The sequence below is a fragment of the Lactuca virosa genome, chromosome 6 (assembly GCF_052849685.1).
Source record: "Lactuca virosa cultivar CGN04683 chromosome 6, Lactuca_virosa_CGN04683_v6, whole genome shotgun sequence".
Classification (NCBI taxonomy): domain Eukaryota; kingdom Viridiplantae; phylum Streptophyta; class Magnoliopsida; order Asterales; family Asteraceae; genus Lactuca; species Lactuca virosa.
This window is the reverse complement of record NC_136431.1, coordinates 71,215,527-71,234,606: the sequence shown is the minus strand read 5'-3', so window position 1 is coordinate 71,234,606 and position 19,080 is coordinate 71,215,527. Positions and strand designations below refer to the sequence as shown.

Below are 19,080 nucleotides of genomic sequence, written 5' to 3'. Positions count from 1 at the left end.
TAAAGACTAAACCAGTCTTTTGCTATAATATTTCCATTTTAATTTGCCAAGTTCTCAAAATTCAGATTATGAAAAGGGATGCCGTAATCATAATCGAATTTTAGAACGCAAATAATGGACCCATATATAGAATTTCCTTATGTTGAGCCATTCCAACATGAAATTCATATATATATATATATATATATATATATATATATATATATATATATATATATCCTTGATTAAATACGATTAAAATCTCAATCTAAGCTTTTAGAATTGAAATGAAGTATAATTTCCTCTCCCTTAATTATAGCAAAACAACTTTTTCAATCCCTGCAGCCACACAAATTGAAACTTTTGTTTTCTATAATTAACATTGCTAACTTGCAACACTAACAATAATTATCATGCTCCCACTAACATGATGATTATTAGCATAACACTTATGCTCCCACTAGCTTTGACATGTACTCAGAAATCAGCTGGACTTCTAGAAATCAATACTTTATTGACTTCCTTACCAAAGTTCAGATTTCTGATACAAGATGCTTTGATAAAACTTTATCAAAATCATACACCTTTCCTTAGATAGCATGCATGTGTGTCTAAACAATTTCAGAACTATGAAAAGGGATGCCGTAATCATAGTCTCAATTGTTTAGACCTTTTGCCATCTGCTTCAAATCTACTTGGTGGAAGTGTTTCCTCACCATCATTTTCATGAATCGGAGAGAAACCTTATGACCCTTAGATTTTATGGTGTATGTGTTCTTATCCATGTGAATCGTCAAAACCATAGTCACAAGACAAGGATAATGAGAAATCCAAACTCATATGGACTGAACTTATGCAATCTTAACTTCTTGCCACCTGGCAGTACAGGGCCTGCCATTGCTTCCAAGTTGTTATGCAACCAATTGAGAACTTTCAGAACTCCTATGCAAAGCCAACTTTAACTGGAATGGGCACAGAATATGTCAACATGATAGGTTATAAACCTCAAGTCGTGTGCTAGTGAAGAACCTCAGGTTTTATTCTTGATTAGTTCTTGAAATTCTTTCAGGATCTTTTAGACTCCCACTGTCTCCTTGACCTATAAGACTTTCTTGCCAAATATTCAAGAGATAGTGTGGATTCTAATCAAGACAGACACTTAACACAATTGGCCTTAGTTGATCTTTGTTTTATCCAAAACATCACAAATTACCAATTTCAAATGTACAAGAGTAGAAAACTTTTACTCTTACATTTGACAAGTGTTTTTAAACATCTTTTAAGACATGTCACTCAAGTTACAATCTTAGAGTATAACTCTAAGAATTGTTTTTGGAACGATGTATGAATCATCTTCTTGATTTAACCACTTCAACAATTCATAACTCCTCTTCTTAACTATCAGAATGCACTTAGAGGATGAATTGTGATAAGGTCTCAAAATCATTAAGATGATCTTAAAACATGATACTAAAGTACTCTCCCATCTTTTCAGATTTGAGAAACTTTTATCCTTCTGCCTAATTTGATTCTTCTCATTCGTTCTGTCATACATTGAAACTTTTCCAATGTCTCAGAATTATACTTAAGCTTGTAAGTATAATCATATTTACTAAGCCTTAGTAAATCATGAAGAATAGTCTTATCGATCTTTTATGGTGGACTTGATCAGTGCACAAGAATGTGTACTTGATCCCTTAGTCCTTCACTTGACTCACATATACATGTGAACAAGGAACTAGTCTTAATTTTCCAAAGTTGAAAATTCTCATTCATCATACTATACAACTTGCATGATTCCAAGTTTCTATCCAACTAAAACTTGGGTGATGAGAATCTTTCCTTATTTGGTAAATTTGGACACTACCACAAATGAAAGAATCAAATTCATATTTTCACTCTTGCTCTTAATGGAATCTTATAAGCAACAAAGATTTTCACAAATGCCATTGTAAGGATATTTTAAAATAAATAAAATCAAAAATTTTCCTTTTATTTTAAAAACTTTGCGGAAAAAACTATCCTTACAGTGCAAAAGCACATGAAAACTTTGTTGTTATCTATTCCTAAGCAATATATCATAACTCCTAAGAAGTAGCTCAAGAATCCGATCTTCAAACTATGCGATAGAAATCCATCTACGCGATCAGATTCAGCATATTCTTTCTTTAAGTTTCTTCACTTTTCTTTGATTCTTCAAACATCAACATGTGACCCAGTCACATCATGTAATAAGAATCTCCAAGTAGGAACTTAATAGAGTTAGACAATGGACTTTACCTGAAGTAGAGTCAAACTTATTGACTTTAACATCCTTAGGTAAATTTGGCAGCTTCGCAACCAATGCCCCTTCCTTTGGCAATGGACCCTTGATAATGGGACTATCTAAGACTTAGCCTCTCTATTTACCATTTGGTCAACCGAGTTGACTATGGCCGATCCCTTTCCATTGGGAAGAGAGAGCTTTATTGGATATCCAATGTCATCATTGTCAATGTCCATAAAGTTTTAGGAAGTTGATCTTAGCAAATAGATAAGATCATTAAGGGTCTTGTCATAGTCTGTTTCATAGGAGTCCCAAAGGAACTCACTATGTGACTTAGAAAGTAGTTGAGCCACCAACTTTCTCAAGACTTTGACACCCAACTCTCCCGGCTTGTCAATATGTGACTACATCTCCAAGATGTGATCACACATAGACCTTTGCTTGCCAATAGGGCTTGAGTGACCTTAAACTTTTCAAGAACTTGTGGGTTAGGGAGAATAATTGGAGGAGGTGGAGGAAGTATGATATCCATGGGACATCATCTTCATTTAGGAAAGCTTGTTTCAAGAGATTTGGGAAGATCATAAATGTCTAGACCAGACATCTTTTTGGGAGATATTCAAGATAGTTGATTTAAAGTCCTTAATATGACACCCAATATGAAATATTAAGGCTAGGACCCAACAAACTATTTTATAACTTAGAAGAGGGATGCCGTAATCCAAGCTATAAAATATTTGAAGGTAGGTGAATGACGATTCACCAATTTCCACCATGAAAAACGAAATAATTTATTAGGTTTTAATTGGATTTGAAAGTCCTAGATCTTTGAGATTCATTGAACTGTTCAAAGGCATGTTTCAATCTCGAGTGTGCCCTTCAGGTTTTGTGACTGGGATGCCGAGGATCACAAAACAAGGTGTGAATAACCATGCAAATATACTTGGTACCCTTAATATTTACCCCTTAATCAGTGTGCCGGTTAACCACACACGCTCCACCGATACTATGATAAATATTAAGTTACCCTTTGCCTACCTTGTTAAGTCCAGGTTAGTGTGCCGGTTAACCACACACGCTCCACTAACGACTTAAGCAAAGTGCAAAGTGTAATTTCATGGGTTAGCACCAAATTCACATTTTCCTAAGTAACTAAGATTGGGTATTAATAAGAGTTTAGTTACTTAGTATTTATCATTAATACTTTTAATGAAAGGAGAATTATAGTCCTTGTCCTACCCGTTCGGCTAACGACCCTCCACCAGTCAAGGAAGCGGTGGGTGAGAGTGGACACCCATTAAACTGCCATTTTATAGGCAGGAACCTTATACCCTCCTTATAGACCGGCTTCGTGAATGAGGCCTAGTAACGGTAAGACTGACTTTACTCTTATACATATATATAAATATTATTAACTTATAATATTATAAAGCATAAGGGTTGAATTTTAACTTTTAAAATTCTAAGGGCTAACTTGGAATTAAAGTATTCATAAGTGAAAACTTTTCAAATTCCAAAACTTGAGGGCAAGTTTTGAAACTATTCAAAACTAATTAATTCCATAACTTATGAGTTTAAAGTAGTTTTAATTAAAAAAAAAAAACTCTTCAAGTTCCATAACTTGAGGACAAGTTATGGAAGACTTTAAACTAATTAATAAAAAAAATAACTTTTTTTTATTGTAACTTATGGAACTAATTAAGGTTACACTTTTTTTTTAATTTAATGAAGAGACTTTTGAACCTCCATAACTTGAGGACAAGTTATGGAGTCATAAAACCATTTAATTAGAACTAGACTCTTCATTTTGTAACCTTTGCCAACTTTTATGAGTTTTATGATTCTTAAATGTGACTTTTCATATAACTTGAGGACAAGTTACAAAAACACACTTTGGAATCAACTCTTAGATTAAAATGGATTGAAAACAACTATTTCACACAACTTTTCTATTAATCTAAGAACCTCATAAGAACAAGATAATTCAAATCATCAATCTTCAAGAAATTAGCATGAACATACAAACTAATACAAATCTTGAAATTATGACAATTATCTTAGAAATTGGATTAGCATGAACATTACCACATCAAAAACAAGTTTATAAGTCCAAAAACATCTTAGGGTAATGTTCCTAGTCCAATTCCAGCCAAAACAATCGAATATATGCATCCAACTCGATTTTTCAGCTACTTTTGCAAGTATAACAAGAAAACAAGCCTAGGCTCTGATACCACTGTTGGGTTATGAGCATTCTAACACTCCTAAGTGTACATGCAACCCTAAATACCTTGGATCTATGTTTTCTCTATTATACATACAATTATGAACATCTAAGGTATTATCCTAATCTAGCATATAAAATAATAAATATAACAAGATAGAATACATACCTCTTTGATGTAGAATGTCTTCATGAAGCTTGAGTGCCTAGTGCCCCAAGTGTGACACCTCAAATGGTTCACACAACACCAAATACACTTGGAATAACTTGAGAGAAACTTGAACACTCCTTGAAATCGTCTAGCCCTCACACTCACACATTAGTGCACGATTTCTTGAGCCATGAGATTCTTTTATATGGTGGCTATTAGGGTTACACCATGTAACTCATAACTTTACCCATTCCTTATGCTCCATGGATTTTAACCTCCATGGAGTATCCATGGGTCACCCCATGGACTTAGTCCAACATAAGGAATCTTGGATCACAAGCCCACATATATAAGAATGAATGATTTACACAATCAACCCATATATTTAATTAGTCTCCTTTTGATCACTTAATTAATTCCAAATTAATTCTTGATCAATACTAATTAAATAACCTTATTAATATATTAGAACTTATAATATATTAACCAACCTTAAGTGTTATTTCTCTCATTATAGTCTATCCAAATGCATGATGCCATGCAACCCAAATGGACCATGCCGGGTCGGGTCAAGTCTTACCAATTATAGTTATGGACTTAGACATTAATCCAACAAGTATGTCATCTACATACGATACCAGAAAGCTCACTATACTCCCACAAGCTTTGACATATACACATGACTCATCCTCGCTTCTCGAAAATCCAAACTCTTTGACTTTCTCATCAAACAAAGATTCCATCTGCGAGATGCTTGCTTCAAACCATAAATGTATTGCTCAAGCTTACACACACTATTAGGGTACTTTGCATTGACAAAACCCTCTGGCTGACTCATGTAAACATCTTCAGCCAACTTTCCATTAAGGAAAGCGGTTTTGACATCCCATTGCCATATTTCATAGTCATGAAATACAGGTATGGCTAGCATAACCCTTATATATTTAATCTTCACTACTGGTGAGAAGGTGTCATCATAGTTAACTCTCGAAGTTTGAGTAAAGCCCTTTGCATCCAGTCGCGCTTTATATGTGTGTACTTTCCCATCCATGTCGGTCTTCTTCTTGAAGATCCATTTGCACCCGAATCTCTTACGACTTGGTACATTATCAACCAAGTTCCAAACTTGATTGTCATACATGGACTGAATCTTACTGTCCATAGCCTCTTTCCACTTTGCAGACTCGGGGCCTGCCATGGCTTCCTTGTAGTTGTTAGGTACATCCAAATTTACCAGTGTGCTATCACTGATAAATGCATCACCTTCAGTAGTAATATGGAAACCATAAAACTCAGGTGTATTTCTAACTCTATTGGAACGCCTCAGAGGTAAGGACTCGTCAATTGGATCAACTGGAGTTTCCTCCTCAGGTTGATTGCTAGTGTTTGAGGTTCCTTCACCACTTGACTCTTGAAGCTCTTCAAGGTCAATTTGCCTCCCACTGTTTCCTTGTCCTATGAGTTCTCTCTCGTGAAAGAATACTCTCCTCGCAACGAAGATAACATTGTCACTCGGTCTATAGAAGAGATATCCAAAGGATTTCTATGGGTAGCCGATGAAAATACATCGCTCACTCCGAGGTTTGAGCTTATCGTGAGTTTCTTTTCTCACAAAAGCCTCGCTACCCCAAACTTTGATGTGGTCTAATGTGGGAACTTTCCCTGTCCACATCTCGTGAGGTGTTTTGGAAACCTTTTTGGTAGGGACTAGATTAAGGATATGGGCGGCAGTCTCTAAGGCATACCCCCAGAATGAGATAGGTAACGATGCTCGACTCATCATGGAATGAACCATGTCTAGCAAGGTTTTATTGAGCCTCTCAGCCACACCATTAAGCTGTGGTGTTCTAGGTGGCGTCAATTGTGAAACAATTCCACATTCCTTAAGATAGTCAACGAACTCGATACTAAGATACTCTCCTCCACGATCGGATCGCAACATCTTTATCTTCCTTCCGAATTGATTCTCCACTTCTTGCTTAAACTCTTTGAACTTTTCAAAGGTTTATGACTTATGCTTGATTAAGTAGATATAGCCATATCTACTGTAATCATCAGTAAAAGTCACATAGAAGCGGTTAGCATCCCTTGTGGCGATTCTGAATGGTCCACACACATCAGTGTGTATGAGATCCAACAGACCTTCACCCCTTTCACAAGTACCAGTGAAGGGTGACTTGGTCATCTTTCCAAGTAAACAAGATTCGCAAGTGTCATCTGACATCAAGTCGAATGACTCCAAAACTCCATCCTTTTGGAGTTGGGTTATGCGCTTCTTGTTGACATGTCCAAGACGACAATGCCATAAGCATGTTTTGTCCAAATCATTGGAAGAATCAATATTCAACACATTATTTCCTAAGTTATCTACAACCATCACAGTTTCATATATATCATTGCAAGGTAATGCATCAAAATAAAATACCATTACAATAAGCATAAATACCACCATTTTCACTATTAAAGGAAAAGGTAAAACGTTGTTTATACAAACTGTGAAAGGAAATAACATTTCTCGCCATATCGGCCGAGTAACAACAATTATTCAAATCTAAATTTAAACCATTACTAAGCAATAAGAATAAACTCCAATCTTCGTCACAGGCGACACTTTCCTATTTCCCATGATTAAGTTTATCTTCCTGTGCTCCACATCCCTACTTCCTTTTAGTCCCTGCAAATCAGAACAAATGTGAATACCACAACCTGTATCAAGGACCCAAGAATTAGCATGTGATGAGTTGTTAGATTGAATAGTGTAAATACCTGCAAAGGAGGGCTTGATCTTGCCATCCTTTATGTCCTACAAGTACTTGGGTTAGCTTCATTTCCAGTTCCCTTTATCATGACAATGGAAGCACTCTGCTTCCTTCGGATTGGAAGAGCGATTAACAGAACCAACTTTGGTGCCACTTGAAGAGGATCCATCAAGAGACTTTCCCTTGCGGCTCTTGTAGGGAGCCTTCCTCTTCTTTCCCTTCCCATGTCCGATTTCCAGAACAGGGGCAGAAGTAATAGTAGGAGTAGACACAACCGACTTGCCTTTCGGGTTGCTTTCTACAGTCCTAATAAGGCCTTGAATCTTGCTAAGAGTGACCTCCTACTTGTTCATATGATAAGTCATACGAAATTGATCATAACAAGAAGGTAAAGAGTGTAGAATTATATCTATGGCCAACTCTTCATCCAAATTGACATTCAATTTAAGCAAGCGGTCCACAAATCTCTACATCTTCTGCAAGTGGGCCGTGATGGGTTCACCATCCTTCATTTTGGTTGTGATCATCGAGGCAATGATCTCATACCTCTCCTGTCGAGCACTTTGATGGTATCTTTCCATCAAATCATGATACATTTCATAAGGATAGTAGTCCTCATAGGACTTCTGCAGCTCAAAAGTCATGGTTACAATCATCAGACACGACACCTTTGTCGCATCCCTCTCATGAGTAGTGTGTTCAGTGATTTGTTCGGGAGTAGCAGTGGTGACATCAATCTCTTTGAGCTCTTTATCTAGGACATATTCTTTGTCCTCATAGCGAATAGCCATCCTGATGTTTCGAATCCAGTCATTGAAGTTCGAGTCATCAAAAATGACCCTCCCACATAGGTTCATGAGGGAGAAAGAGCCTGAAGGGATTGGGTTGGAAGCATTGTTTGGGATAGACATCTGTAAAATAAGAATATCAAAGTTTAGATTAGATGATAATCCTTAATATTACACCCAATATGAAATATTAAGGCTAGGACCCAACACAATATTCTACAATTGCGAAAAGGGATGCCGTAATCCAATTGTAAAATATTTGAAGGTAGGTAAATCACGATTTACCAATTTCCACCATGAAAAACGAAATAGATTATTAAGTTTTAATTGGATTGAAATTCCTAGATCCTTTGAGATTCATTGAACTTTTCAATGGCATGTTTAAATCTCGATTGTGCCCTTCATGTTTGTGACTGGGATGCCGAGGATCACAAACAAGGAATGAATAACCATGCAAATTAGCTTGGTACACCCAATGTTACAAATCACCTAATCAATGTGCCGGTTAACCACACACACTCCATTGATCTATGATTAACATCAAGTTACCCTTTGCCACACAGTGTCAGTCCCAGATTAGTGTGCTGGTTAACCACACACGCTCCACTAACGACTTAACAAGGTGCAAAGTATAATTTCATGGATTAGCACCATTTCACATTTTTCCTAAAGTAACTAAGATTGGGAATTTCAATAAAAGTTTAGTTACTTTATTTTTATCATTATACTTTTAATGAGGGAGAATTAATTTCATATCCTACCCGTTCGGCTAACGACCCTCCACCAGTCAAGGAAGCGGTGGGTGAGAGTGGACACCCATTAAACTACCATTTTATAGGCAGTAACCTTATACCCCCCTTATAGACCGGCTTCGTGAATGAGGCCTACTAACGGTAAGACCGACGTTGTCTTATATATATATATATATATATATATATATATATATATATATATATATATATATATATATATATATTATTAAACTTATAATATTACAAAGTATAAGGGTTGAATTTTAACTTTTAAAAACTCTAGGGTTTGGAATTAAAGTTTCATTAGTGTGACTTTACAAATTCCAAAACTTGAGGGCAAGTTTTGAAACTTGTCAAAACTCTTCACATTCATAACTTATGAGTTTAATTGTATTTTAATGTATGAGACCTTTCATTTTCCATAACTTGAGGATAAGTTATGGAGGTCATTAAAATTCATTTAGATCATTTTTCTAACAACTAAAATTATCACATAATCTATGATATAACTAAACTCATAATCAAGATAATTTCTAGTCAACAATTTGAAAGCAATTTTGTTTATCATATAAAAACAACAATTATTTTAAAACTTTGACAATTATCTTGTGGTTGGATGTGTACAAGCACTACCATATCATAAAAAACATTTCCAATGATCCAAAACAGTTTGTGGTAGTGTTCCCAATCCAAACCAGGCCAAGAAACTCGAAATTATGCAAACAGAGCCTTCAACTCGTCGAGTACATGAATTGGACTCGGCGAGTTGCTCTGTTACTGAGTGGACTCGTCGAGTCTGTTCATGTACTCGACGAGTTCACCAGTCAGAGGCCAAAATTTCAACTTTTTCAGCTTTGAAAAACTAGTATGTATCAAATATAATAGAAAACAATCCTAGGCTCTGATACCACTGTTGGGTTTTGAGCACTATAGCACTCCTATGGTGCACATACAACCCTAAATGCTTTGGATCTATGTTTTCTCTATTATACATGCATAATTTCAATTTTTCCAAAGCATTATCCTAACTAGCATACAAATTGCCAAATCAATAATACATCTAGTAGATGACATACCTTTTAGAAGGACTTGTAGTTCTTGACCTTTGAAAGCTTGAGCACCTCAAGTGTGATGCCTATGTTGGTTCACAAACACCAAGATGCAAGATGATGACTTAAGAGAATAAGCTACTTATCTCAAAGAGAAGGTGCAACCGATTTTGGTTCATGGAGGGTTCTATTTATAGTGTTGTACATGCTAGGGTTACACTTGGTAAACCCTAATAACCCATGACTTTCCACATTATCATGCTCCATGGATTTAACCTCCATGGACTATCCATGGATTAGTTTATCCCATCTACATAATCAGGGATCATTAGCCCACACTACAAGAATTATTGATTTACATAATCAATCCCCATATATTTAATTAGTCTCTTTTGACCACAAAATTAATTCCAAATTAATTTTTGATCAATACTAATTAAATAATTTCGTATTAATATATTATACTTGTAATATAATAATAAACCATAAATAACCTTATTCTCAAAATCCATCCTATCAAATTGCACTGGTGAAGGCAACCCAAAAAGGACCATGCTACAATCGGGTCAAGTACATACCAGTTATAGTTATGGGCTTAGACACCAAATCCAACAAGATATTTTGGGCTAAGATTATGTTTTGAATTTAGTGTAAGGCCCATTAGAGGGGTTGGGCCCAATTTAGCAAATTGGGCCATTAGTGTGCCACTAGTGGGCTTGTGAAGTCTACTTAGTATTGGGTCTTTCATATTATGGTTTTGGGCCTTTGGTTTAGACCAAATTAGATCAGGGTTAAAATGGTCATTTCACCCTAAAGAGGATTACTGGCTTTGGACTAAGTGTTATTTTGGTACTAATAGGTCGGGGAGCCGAAGGAGCAGCATTTCGGGGAATTGCCAGTTAGCAGCCAGAGGATTATCTGTGGGATTTCAGCAGTACGAGGTGAGTCTCCTCACTGTTTGTATGGGTCTACGGCCACAATGTCGGCCCATTTAGTTTATGTATGGTGATAGATTATTTTATTTCCTTATTTTTATTAGTTTATTTTAGATTTTTAGATCTTTTTATCATTATTGCATTGTATTTTATTTATTTTCTTTAGTATGGATCGTACCGGGTGCTTTTTATGTTGCATGAGGTAATTTTGCAGGGTTTTGGAGCTTATCGCGATTGTGGATTAGAGTGAAGACGGACTTGTGGGCTCTCGAGGCGCTATTGGGCTTGGCGGATCCACCAAAGGAGATTTGGGCTTAAAAAGATAAAGGCTTGGATGAAGTGGGCTTGTGAAGATGGATCATGGATAATTAATTTGGGTTTGGAGCATCCACATTTGAAGCTAAAAGATGATTGGTTGATTTGAATCACATGGATATGGAGGGGACCAAAGGAATCTTTGGTAGTGGAAGGGTGGAGTGGTGGAATGAAGGACCAATAGCATTACAGCAACATTTGCGCGGGTGGAATTTTCGTCGCGCGGGTACCCGCGCAACTGCCCAGTTTGGGCATTTTGGTCATTTGGCTTGCCATTACCTTGGGGGATCAGACCTAGCAGCCATAACTCTCGATTTTACACCATTGAAGAGCTGAAGAAGGCGATTTTGAAGCAAAAGACTCATTTCTCTTCATCTTTCCAAGTTATTTGGTAGTTTCTTTATGCAATTAGACTTTTGTGATTGTTGTTCTATTGCCATGAGTGGCTAAACTCTTTATATTGGTTAACTTTGGTTAAAACCTTTGAATGTTTGTGGGTTTTTGAAGGATTCATGCTAGATTATCAATTATCTTATATTTATGGTTCTAGATCATATTTCTTATGCTTGTTTAATGCTTTGATCATGAGCTTGGCACTTGAATGAGCTATTGTTAGTTTATTTATTTGGTTTTGCATTGAATCATTGAATTAACTTAGAACAAGGGCTTTATGATGGTAAAAATCATCTCTAGTTTATGAATCATAGCTCCTTTATGGATGTGTAAGCATTGACATCCTCTAGGAATTGGGGATTCCTTCTTTTTTAAGGCTAATTAACTTCTTGGGTTCAATTGCTTCAATTAAACCCTTGATCTTGATTAAGAAGGTGTGTTGTGGGCTTCCCCAACCTCCATACTACCTAAGAGGAATCTTGGCATATCATGCTTCATGATTGCTATAACCAATTTGGGATGAATGATAAGCTTCATGTTGAATCCTAATGATAAGCACACAAATGTTCATTGTGTTGAATTGCCTTGGTTAACCAATTGTTCCCAACATTTGAGCATCTCACTATCTTGCTTAATTGCAAGTTTTTAGTTATACAAGTCTTTTAGTTTTCAAGAAATCATAACACCCCCCCCCCTTTAGTTTAATGCTATTTAGTTAGTTTTTTACAATAGTTCTTTTAGATTGCATTGGTGATTGAATACAACCATTTCCCCGAGGATCGATACCCCTTTTTACCATTATATTACGTTTTATTTGCAAACAAAGGGTGTAATTTGCTAGGTGGACTTGACATCCCACCAAGTTTTGGCGCCGTTGCCGGGGAAATTGGTTATTGTTATTTGATTGTTTATGCCTAGGTCTACAAGAACCGGTGAACTACTCTACAATCCGGAAATTGAAAAAGAATCAAAAAGGTTGAAAAAGTTAGCCAAACAAGCAAAGCAACAACAACTAGTTCAAGCTTCTTCCTTTTCTCCACTAATCAACATAGAAGACCAAGTTCACACTTCAAGTGATACCGACACCGAGCCGAGTTCTCCAATTGTTGGTCATTCCTTTGAAGACATTCCGTTTGAAAACTATATAGCCATGAATCACACTTCACCTCACAATCCCAACCCAAACCCAAACAATCAAGATGCCAATACCCCACCCCAACAACTAAGACAACAACAAGAACCTCTCATTGATATGCCACCTTGGAATCAAGCCCCTCCTCAAAACCAACCCAATTATCAACAACCACAACCACAAAACCAACAATCCACCAAAACAACCAACCTCAAACCAATGCTTTTCAAGTTCAACAACAAGTACATTACCCAAATCAACCCAATTACCAACACCCTCCAATGTACCAAAACCCAATGTACCCCCAACAACAACCCCCTACAACCAATATCCTAACTACCAACCTTATCCACCACCAATCTACAATCCCCAACAATACCCATATCCACCTTACCAACAACCACCCAATTACATGCAACAATATCCCAATAACCCTAATCCACCCAATCCCCCTCAAGAGTTGACACTTCGACAAATGATGGAGACGGATGTTACTCATACACCTCTTGGTATTGTTTATCCCGCAAACCGCCGAGGGATTGAATTGAAGTCAAGTTTCATACATCAACTCACCAAGTTCCATGGTTTGGATAGAGAACATCCTCAAAGGCAATTGAAGTCCTTTCATATGATATGTGTTAGCATGTTGCCCGAAAATGTGACATTGGATGATTTCAAGCTAAACGCCTTCCCACTCACCTTGGAAGATAGAGCTAGAGAGTGGTTATTCAACTTACCACCGGGATCTATCCACACATGGGAAGAGTTACTCAAGGCCTTCAATAGCAAGTTCTATCCCACCTCCCGGATATCAAGTCAAAGAAGTGACATTTTGGGGATTCGTCAAGGGGAGAATGAGACTTTTCATGATTTTTGGGAGCGATTCAACAACTTGTGTACAAGTTGTCCTCAACACAATATTCCCGAACAACTACTTCTTCAACAATTTTATGAGGGTATGAATGAAAAAGATCGAAGGATGATTGATGCTTCAAGTGGTGGTGACATCTTCAACAAGACACCTCAAGAGATAAGATCACTTTTTGGAACCATTTCTCAAAATCAAAGGAACTTTGGGATTAGAAATGACATGAAGAGAAATTCTCCACAAGTGGTTGGTGAAGTTAGCAACACTCAACACTTGGAATCAAAGCTCTTGGATTTGACTAATTTGCTAAGTCAAATGGTGGTGGGAAGTGGTCAACAATTGATGGTATGCGGTATTTGTGCCATGACGGGGCATACACGGATAAGTGTCCCACACTTGGAAGTGAACCGGAAGATGTGAATGCAATGGGCGGATATCAAGGTCAACCAAGACCCACGGGATTTCAAAACAATTTCAACCCAAATTGGCGGAATAACCCAAACAATCCATACCCACCAAAGCAAAATCCACCAAACATTTTGATGAGACCCCAACATCCGCAATATCCATCCCAAAAATCTCCATATCCACAAACTTCGTATAACCCTCCAAATTACCAACAACCTCCACAACAAGGCCAATCAAGTGGTAACCATCAAATGAGCCTTCAAGAACTCGTCACTTCTCTTGCTCAAAGCCAAACCCAATTTCAACAAGAGACCAAGAACACCTTCTCCAACATTCAAGCACAAATTGGAGACTTGGCCACCGCTATCAACAAGATGGAACAAAGGGGAAAACTTTCATCTCAAACCGAGAAGAATCCCAATGTGAGTGCCATAACTTTGATAAATGGGAAAAAACTTGGAGAAAGCAACCCTAAAAGAGTCTCAAGAGAAGAAGAGGATGAGGTTATTGTTGTTGATCCTCCGAAGGTTGTAGTTCCTCCAAAGGAACCGATTGTTCCAAACATTGATCAACCCGACTCTTCCAACAAGAACATCAAGCCATTGGTCATACCACCACCTTTCCCCTCCCGGTTGGCTTCCTCAAAGAAACAAGAGGAAGAGAAAGAAATTCTTGAGACTTTCCGCAAAGTTCAAATCAACATTTCACTATTGGATGCCATAAAGCAAATTTCGTGCTATGCCAAATTTCTTAAGGATTTGTGCACTAATAAGAGGAAGTTTAAGGCGAATGAAAAAATTCAAGTCAATGTCAATGTGTCCGCGGTTATCCAAAAGAAGCTTCCACCCAAATGCAAGGATCCGGGCATGTTTGCTATTCCTTGTACCATTGGTGACTTGCATGTTGAAAGTGACATGTTAGATCTTGGAGCCTCAATCAATGTAATGCCATACTCGGTTTTTCAATCTCTCAATGTTGGACCTTTGGAAGAAACCGGAGTCATCATTCAATTAGCGGACAAGTCAAATGTATTTCCAAGAGGTGTGTTGGAGGATGTACTAGTTCAAGTCAATCAACTAGTATTTCCCGCGGACTTCTATGTCATTGACCTTGAAGAGAAGACCCCTTCCAAGTCATCTATGATCCTTCTTGGAAGACCTTTCATGAATACCGCTCACACAATTATTGATGTCCATAATGGGAAGATCACAATGGAAATTGATGGAGAGATCATTCACTTCAACATCTTTGAAGCCATGAGATACCCTAGCAACATTTCTCCATTATATCGGGTTGATGTGATTGAACCAATCACCCAAGAATTATTCGAGTTATCACATGGGGATCTTTTGAAGATGGTGCTCAACATGAGTTTTGATGTTGAAAGTTTGAAGAAAACATTGGATATGTATACATTGGACTCCGAAGTTGAAGAGATTGTGAAGACTTTAGAACTTAACAACTCAACAAAAAAGGATGTTTCTCAAGTTACCTTATCTCATTCTCCAAAAAAGATGCCACCTTCCATAATCCACCCACCCACACTTGAATTGAAAGTCTTGCCTAGCCATCTGAAATATGCTTATCAAGGTCAAGATGAAACTCTACCGGTGATCATCTCTTCTCAATTGAAAGACTTTGAAGAAAACCAATTGATTGAAGTCTTGAAAGATCATAAATAGGCCATGGGGTGGACAATAGCGGACATTAAGGGAATAAGCCCTAATGTATGCACTCACAAGATACTCATGGAAGATGATTGTAAGCCTAGGAGGGAAGCTCAAAGACGATTAAATCCTCCCATGATGGAAGTTGTCAAGAAAGAAATAATCAAGCTACTTGATGCGGACATGATTTACCCGATTTCCGACTCCAAATGGGTTAGTCCGGTTCAAGTGGTTCCCAAGAAAACGGGAATCACAGTTGTTGAGAATAACAAAGGAATAATGGTACCCACTCGAGTTCAAAATGGATGGAGGGTATGCATTAATTATCGAAAGTTGAATTCAAGCACACGAAAATATCACTTTCCTCTTCCTTTCATCGACCAAATGCTCGAGAGATTGGCGGGCAAGTCACATTATTGTTGTCTCGATGGATACTCGGGTTTTCATCAAATACCCGTTGCCCCCGAATATCAAGACAAGACAACCTTCACATGCCCTTTTGGTACGTTTGCCTACAAGCGGATGCCCTTTGGATTATGCAATGCCCCCGCCACATTCCAAAGATGCATGGTGAGCATCTTTTCAGAGTATGTAGAAAATATAATTGAAGTGTTCATGGACGACTTCACAGTGTATGGCAATTCGTTTGATGAATGCTTGGATAATCTTGAGAAGATTTTGAAAAGATGCATTGAGAAGAAGTTGGTGTTAAACTTTGAGAAGTGTCACTTTATGGTCAATCAAGGCATCATCTTGGTACACATCGTCTCCAAAAAGGGAATTGAAGTTGATAAAGCAAAAATTGATGTCATCCAAACCCTTCCTTACCCAACATGTGTTAGATAAGTAAGATCTTTCTTGGGCCATGCGGGATTCTATAGAAGATTTATCAAAGATTTCTCGAAGATTACGCGTCCGATGTGCCTCCTTCTCCAAAAAGATGTTGATTTTGACTTCAATGTTGCATGTCAAGAAGCCTTTGATAAACTCAAAGCCTTGCTCACTTCCGCTCCAATAATCCAACCTCCAAATTGGGAGCTTCCCTTTGAAATAATATGTGATGCAAGCAATTTTGCAATTGGAGTGGTCTTAGGTCAAAAGGAGGGCAAAGCATCACATGTCATCTACTATGCCTCCAAAACCTTGGATAATGCTCAAGCCAATTACTCAACCACCGAGAAGGAACTTCTAGCCATTGTATTCGCCTTGGAGAAATTCCGGCAATACCTTCTCGGAACAAAAGTGATTGTATACTCCGACCATGCCGCATTGAAGTATCTCATGACCAAGAAAGATGCCAAGCCACGGCTGATTCGGTGGATTCTTCTTTTACAAGAATTCGACCTTGAGATAAAGGACAAAAGTGGTGCCGAAAATCTAGTTGCGGACCACTTAAGTCGGTTGAATATTGGTGACTCCTCATCTTCTATCCTTGATGAATTCCCGGATGAGCACATCTTCTACATTTCAAACACCATCCCATGGTATGCGGATATTGTGAATTACTTGGTTACTAAAGAAATTCCTCACGCATTTACCAAGTACCAAAAAGCCAAGTTGAAGAGTGATTCCAAATACTACGTATGGGACGATCCTTATCTTTGGAAACATTGTCCGGATCAACTAATACGGCGGTGTGTTAATCAAAATGAGGTCGAATCAATCTTGAAGTTTTGTCATGAGTATGCATGCGGAGGACATTTTGGTCAAAACAAAACCATGCGAAAGGTCTTAGAATGTGGACTCTATTGGCCAACAATGTCAAGAGATACCTATCTATTTTGCAAAAGTTGTGATAGATGTCAAAGAACGGGAACCGTATCCATGAGGCATGAAATGATTCAAAGCCCTATCCTCATTTGCAAAATCTTTGATGTATGGGGAATCAATTTCATGGGTCCTTTCCCCGTCTCTTTCGGATACACTTATATACTCTTGGCGGTTGATTACGTATCAAAGTGGGTTGAAGCAAAGGCTACAAGGCATGATGATTCCAAAACTGTGATTGACTTCTTGAAGTCAAACATTTTTGCAAGATATGGTGTACCGAGAGCTTTGGTGAGTGATAGGGGCACTCATTTTTGCAACAAAATTATGGAAGTCATGATGAAAAGATATGGTGTCACACACCGGATATCAACCGCTTATCATCCACAAACGAACGGCCAAGCCGAAGTGTCAAATAGAGAAGTCAAGCAAATTATTGAAAAGATGGTCAACACCACACGAAAAGATTGGAGCTTGAAGTTAGAAGATGCATTGTGGGCGTATCGGACCGCCTACAAAACTCCAATTGGTATGTCTCCATTCCGCCTCGTCTATGGAAAGTCTTGTCATTTACCGGTGGAATTGGAACATAAGGCATATTGGGCGGTTAAAAAGTGTAATTTCAATCTTGAAGAATCCGGAAAGCATCGAAAGATGCAACTTCAAGAAATCGAGGAGTTGAGGAACGAGTCTTATGAAAATGCAAGCATCTACAAAGATAAGACAAAAGCATTTCACGACAAACACATCACTCGTAAGCATTTCATTCCGGGCCAAAACGTTCTTCTTTATCATTCACGCTTAAAGCTATTACCGGGAAAGTTGCGATCTCGATGGCACGGACCTTTTATTGTTATAAAAGTGTTTGATCACGGTGCGGTTGAAATTAAGAGTTTGGAAACAAATCAAATATTCAAAGTGAATGGGCATCGCTTGAAACCATTTTATGAAGGCTTTGACACAGGAGAATTTGACAACATAACATTGGAAAATCCGAATTACGAAGGTTGACGGAAGCGGGGCTAAGTCTTCGCAAAGACGTAAAAAAAATGCGTTGTAAATAAATAATCTCCACTTGAAGTTTTGGGTATTTCTAAGCTTGAAGTTGGTCTACAAATAAGCATATGGAAATCTAGCAATGCTTTTGGTGAAGTTTGAAAAAAATGCCAAAAATTTGAAATTTGTACGGGTACCCGCGCAGCCGTTGCGCGACCGGCCCCCAGCCGCGCAAGTTCCGAGTTCCAACTTCCCCAACATAGAGTTGCATCTGATTAGTCTGTGCGGCCTAACTCCACCCTCGCAGATGCTTGCGCGCCCAAGAACAAACTGCAACCTTCCTTGCGCGGCCGACCCATTTTACCCACAACTCACCCGCCCCACCCGGTAGCCTGCTCCATACCCGCCACATACCCGACCCATGCCCGAATCATTTAAGACCCACCTTATACAACCTTGCAAACCTGTCGGACCAAAAACTTCCCCCCTTATTCCTGCCGTCGCAGCGACACCTCCGCCACCTTTCCTCCTCCGGCCGACGATCCCGACTAGTCACCGCCTGCCGCCGCAATAAATCAAAGACCTCGGTCAGCGCTTCCACCCAGCTCCGTCGCCGGTCGCTCGCATCAGC

At 38.2% G+C, this 19,080-nt stretch overlaps 1 protein-coding gene across 1 annotated transcript; it reads left to right on the top strand.

The window, feature by feature from the left end:
- Positions 1–14,393: 14,393 nt before the first annotated feature.
- On the top strand, positions 14,394–15,701 carry LOC145121622 (uncharacterized). Its single transcript, XM_079057341.1, has 2 exons — positions 14,394–14,935; positions 15,059–15,701. Exons 1-2 carry the CDS (start codon positions 14,394–14,396, stop codon positions 15,699–15,701), a joined length of 1,185 nt encoding a protein of 394 aa, XP_078913467.1.
- Positions 15,702–19,080: the final 3,379 nt, after the last annotated feature.

Coding starts and splice junctions, on each gene's coding strand:
- LOC145121622 (XM_079057341.1), top strand. CDS start 14,394: ATGGAACAAAGGGGAAAACTTTCATCTCAAACCGAGAAGAATCCCAAT. Junction 14,936..15,058: donor TTGCATGTTGAAAGTGACAT/GTTAGATCTTGG, acceptor TGTATTTCCAAG/AGGTGTGTTGGAGGATGTAC.